The 5,396-nt window shown below is 47.4% G+C and overlaps 1 protein-coding gene across 1 annotated transcript; it reads right to left on the bottom strand.

Moving 5' to 3' along the window:
- Nucleotides 1-2,984: 2,984 nt before the first annotated feature.
- PTAFR (platelet-activating factor receptor) lies at nt 2,985-4,046 on the bottom strand. Its single transcript, XM_010002912.1, has one exon. It carries the CDS (start codon nt 4,044-4,046, stop codon nt 2,985-2,987), a length of 1,062 nt encoding a protein of 353 aa, XP_010001214.1.
- Nucleotides 4,047-5,396: the final 1,350 nt, after the last annotated feature.

The raw sequence follows: 5,396 nt of genomic DNA, 5'->3' as shown, positions 1-5,396 counted from the left end.
GGGGGAGTCGCCGTCCCTGCGGGTGCTCCGGGACAGGCTGGAGGTGGCACCTGGTGCCCTGCTCTGGCGATGTGGCGGTGTCAGGTCACGGGCTGGAGCTGATGATCCTGAAGGTCTTTTCCAGCCTCGGTGAGTCTGTGAACCATCCTGGTTGGACCTCGCAGATCATCAAGTCCAACCATAACCTAAATCCCCTGCCATAACCGTTCAGTGCTTAAGTCACGTCCCTGTGCACTGCATCTGTATTTCTTCTAACCACTCGCAGGGGCGGGGGCTCCAGCACCTCCCGGGCAGCCCCTGGTCACTGCCCAGCCCAGCGCCCACCGAGGTGCAGCTCCCGTCGGTGCTGGGCAGAGCTGGGGGCTCTCAGGTTTTGAAGAGCAGCTTTTCCAGAAGTTGTTTCCTCTCTGAAGTTGTTTCTTTCCCCTTTCTCGCATGTAAATGTTTGCTCAGCCTTTAATTTCACCTCTCCCAAGAGTTCACTTGGTGTTTCTTAAAAACAAATAGCACCAAAAAAATCAAGCTGGTACTGAGGGTTTTCCCTTGGGTGTAAATGCAGAAAGATGAGAAGTTAAAGGGCAAATCATTTGGGAAACAGGCTTTATTTAAAAGAACTTTTGAGGATCCATCTTATTGTAAAGTAAAGCAGAGTAGTGCAGCATTGTGGTAAAACCCAGAAAGTAATTCCAGGAACAGAAGCAGAAGCTCAGACTGGTTTTTAGAAGCACATTGTTACTGACTTAATGACTGCAACGTAACCTCCTCAAGTGCCCTCAGGGCTTCTTCCTCCACTTACTTTTCCTTGGATGCAAGTTCACACTCGTTGTCTGAGTCCATCTGGCCTTTCAGCTGTTTTCTGTGGAGTAAAGCATCTTATTTACCCACAGTAAGTAGCCAAAATTGTCAACTCTCTTGCAAGCTTACCCGGAATCAGTAGGAGAGGATCACATGTTTAAAATACCTGCCTGTAAAATCCCGTTCCATTTCCCCTAAGAGCTGTCACACTGCTCAGTGCTCTATGGACTGTGAAGCAAGAGAGCTCCACCGTGGCAAGGGGAGGAGAGGAAAGCTCCACACCACCTGCAGCTCCAGGAGCTCCTCAGAACGTGCCATCTGGGGAGGGCAGGGGCAGGTTCCTCCAGCAAGTGGGATTTCAGCTTTTCCATGACAGAAATTGCCCTCCTGGCTGTGTGCTGGGGCTTGGATAACTGCAGATTCAAGGGCAAAGCTTTGGACAGGGAGGGAGTTTCTCTGCTAAGAGGTGCCAGCAGGTGTTTTTTTATGGGTGGCCTTTATAGGACCAGGAAGGAAATGAAGTCACGTTGTGATTGGATTCTTTCCTCTGGCACTGGACACAGCACGTGGGTGGCCCTGGCACGTGGCAGCAGAGAAAGAAACATCTTACTTCTTGTGGTCATTAGTACAGGTGAGTAGAAAAGCTCCCTGAGGATCTTCAGGAGATAGATAGGACATGTTGGACCTGTATCTCCATGGAATAAAGGCAAAATCTGATACAAACATTCATCCTATCTTTGAAAAGACTTGAGATCTTCCATGTTTGCCTTGTAATGCTCTGGGGGGTGTGGGAGAGCTGCTGCCCTGCATACTAATAATGTCACAGGTCAGGCTTCTGTTGCCAACCAGACTCTCCTGCGTCGCTTAGGGAACTAAAAAAGCTGTTACGAAAACAAGTAAGTTCCCTTCCCCACCCAATTTCCTGTGCTGGATTGAGCAATTTGGGGCACAAAAGGAACCTCAAGTATCTCGTGATTGGTAAGAGAATTCAGCAGCCCTGAGAAACCCTTTTGCCCTGGGCCCCAGTGCAGGCAGCCAGCCCTGAGCCAGGAGGTTCCAGGCTTGCCCGAGTGCATGAGTGACACGTCTGGCATCACTGATGTGCTCAGAAAGCAGCCACGACCTGACCTATGGCTTCACTTTTGGTAGGCTCTCAAGAACTAGTCAGCTTCACCTCTTCACAGCAGAAATAGAAAAGCTGGGGTACAGAATGAGGTACAGTTGCTTGCTGCAACCCACATTTAAATAAATAAGATGCTGAAGCATTTTAAGCTTTTTCTTATTGTAATGTCTGTGCTGACAATAATCTTCTGTTATCTGGAGCCTCCAAAGTGAGACTGGATCTCCACAGACACATGGATTCAGCCAAAAATTACTAAATTGAGTGCAAGAGACCACTGGTTTTCCAGTTCAGCTCTCATACAAGAAGCCAGGGCAGACAACAGTCCCCTTTGGACATAATGCTGCTCTGGGGATGGGGACTGAGGCTCTGCCAAGTTCTCTTCCTTGTCTTGCTTACTAGTTACTTGAATGGTTCCAGAGCTGGGAGCAAAGGCAAAAAGTTTGTAATGGCAGCTCCCAGACATCTGTCAAGTATGGACCCCAGCAGAACATGTGAGTAGGTAAGAGGGGATCAGAGGTGCAGATCTCTTCTTTGATGGCTTTGAGGAACTCCTCGGACTATGTGCCTTCTAGCCACTCAAGAGCTTCTTCAGCTCAGAATCTTCACAGAACCATGCAAGCTTCTTAGAAAAGTCACTCAATGATGTTAGCAGCTCAGTCTTTTCTTCCAGGTCTTTCAGAAATCTCTTACAGCTCTGCTGCCGGGAGCTTCTTGGGAGCTGGGCAGACAAAGGACCAGGGACAGTGCTATCTGGGCTGACAGAATGGATAATTTCAGTGCACTAAGCTTCTAGCTGCTCACTGCAGAGACTCAATGACACACTTCTTTCATGTAAAACCATATTATCTGAGCTGTGAGAACATCAGCCCATCCAGCAGGTGCTTTTCTGCCAGATCATTACAGGTTCCAGTTCTACCAGTTGCACATGATAGAAGAAATGAGCGTCCATTCTTCTGTCTAATGGGAAAAAGGAAACATCATATCCTGGTCCTCTGCTGTGTCCCTCAGTGCCTCTTCTTGAGTGACTAATCCATGCATCTCAGCCTGCAAACAGAACAGAGCTGCCCTAGCTCATGATGGCATCCTCCTGGTGAATGGTGCCCTCCAGCACTGTGTCTGTGGTTTGCCTGGAGCACTTGCGACTCCCTTTCATGCTCTTCAGGTTTTCTGAAAGATGCTTCTGAAACTTCTTGGTGAGGAAGCAGTAGATGATTGGATCCAACACACAGTTCATACTCAGGAGGCACAAAGTCACCTGGTGAGCATCATTGAGTTGTTGGCGCAACTGACAGTTTTCCTTCTGCCACTGCTCCAGAACTGTCAGGGTCCAGGGCAGGTCCACGATGTGGTGAGGAACGAAGCTTATGCTGAACACAGCCAGCACTGTGCACACCATCCAGAGTGCCCTTTGCTTCACATGAGCATTCTTCCTTGGCTGCACTGATTTGGAGAACAGAGTCCTGATAATGATGATGTTCCAGCCTAGTATGAAAAGGAAAATGATATAGAAGAGGACACAAATGATGACATGAATTGCAAGAACAGCTGCAACACCGTCAGAGGAGTTGTAGCGCTCAAAGCACCGCGTGAAATTCTTCGCATTGATCTTCTCTTGATTAGTATTGTTGTCAAAAAGGTAATACAAAGAGCTGCCCACTATTATGATCCAGATAGCTGCTGATAAGTAGATACCTCTTCTCTGGGTAGTTAACTGAGCAGCTTTAATGGGGTTAGTCACAGCTTGGTACCGGTTGTAGGTGATGACCATCAGAAAGGCAACAGAGGAGTAGGTGTTAACGAAAAATAAACAGCCAGCCACGCTGCAGAGGAACTCAGGCATGATCCAGTCCCCATGGTGGTGATAGTAAACAATCCACATTGGCATCGTAACCAAGAAAAGCAGGTCAGCTACTGTCAGATTCACCATGAATATCTTGATTTCATTGAGTTTCTTCATGGGGTAAATGTGGCTGAAAATCCAGAGCACGTAGCAGTTGGCAACAAAGCCGAGGATGAAGATGATGCTGTAGAAAACGGTGAAGAGGTTGTAGCGAAACTCTGAGTCAATGTGGCATGAAATGTTGGAAACACTAGCACCATCAGCCCCACCTTTACCCTTTCCAGACATCATGGTGCTGAGCGGGCACGTACAAAGCAGAATTTCGTGCTGTCGTTTTTCTTCTTACCTAAAAACATGAAGCATGAGATGAGCTGGTTGGTAAGGGTGACACTGCTAAGCCACACCTGACCTTTCATTTTCCACAGGAAATGTTGTCACAGAAGTGCTGCTCCATGCCTGGGATCCACCCATGGACACCTGCTCTGTCCCCCTAATCTTTTCCTATAAGCAAAAAGGTTTTCTAGGTCTCTTTTCCCTCCTCTGGTTCTTAAGGCTTTCTAACTTGCCCACATTTATCTTTACTGAGAAATTCCACAAGTGAAACAATAGCTGGTAAAAATGTCTCACACATGTCATTTCCAGTCATCCTCTATTTGTTGTTTTCTGACATTTCCCTTCTTAGACTTGTAAGTATTCTATTTGCTTTCTTGATTGCAGGCACCAGAGGGTCTCACATTCACTTCTTAGGCTACCAGAGCTCTCAATCTTCTTATTCAGTGAACAATATCATAGCCAAGTCACTAATCCTGAAGGGTGATGTTTTGTGGAACACTGGTGATATTTAACTACAGTTGATCTCTCTTAAAGTCCTGGCTGTTTTCTGTCATGCCATCGTTTTGAATTCAAGTTGGTTTTAAACCATCTGTCTCACTTTTTTTCCCCCTACCATTCCTGCATCAAATGCAAGTGTCAGCAGCAGCAGCAGTTCTGTGCTTTCCTGTGTCACTGGTGAGGCTGCTGACAAACACTGTCCCTGAAGAGACACTGCCTGGTTTTTCATATTACCAGTCTCCACCTCAGTTTGTATTTCTTCAAATCCTGCCTGCAGTTTGGACATATCAAATCCCTGCGTCATCAATACTGTACATGTTCTTGTCTCAGATTTACATGGACACAGTCAAATCCCTTGTATACTTTAACCTGCTGCTGTTACCATCCAGAGAATGTACAGGCCTGTCCTTGGCTCCAGTGCCAGCTCCTGATGCTGGGCAGCCACCTGTTCATGACACAGCCCTGCAGATCTGCTTGTTTTTCTGTCCCTCTTCCTTCACAGGAAGATAATGGGCTAATGCAGGTAAAGCAGTTTGAGCCACCAGCAAGAAGAACAGGGCTTCTCACTGATGGAAACTTGCTGCTTTTTTAACCTAATTTGCAGACAACATGGTGGTTTCCCTTGAGAGTGAGTAGAGTGTACCACCAGGGAATGGTGGAAGCCTGAACTTATTGTGTGAGCTACAAGGGGAGCACTGGGTGCTTGCACAGCTCTGCCAGCCCACCCAACAGGCCTTTTCCCTCAAAGCCTGCAGCCTCCTGAGAAGGCAGATCTTCCTCAACAGCAGACAATGGCATGAACCCTCA

This window comes from Chaetura pelagica, unplaced genomic scaffold (assembly GCF_000747805.2).
Source record: "Chaetura pelagica isolate M959 unplaced genomic scaffold, ChaPel_1.0 scaffold158, whole genome shotgun sequence".
Classification (NCBI taxonomy): domain Eukaryota; kingdom Metazoa; phylum Chordata; class Aves; order Apodiformes; family Apodidae; genus Chaetura; species Chaetura pelagica.
This window is presented reverse-complemented; position numbering and strand designations above follow the sequence as displayed.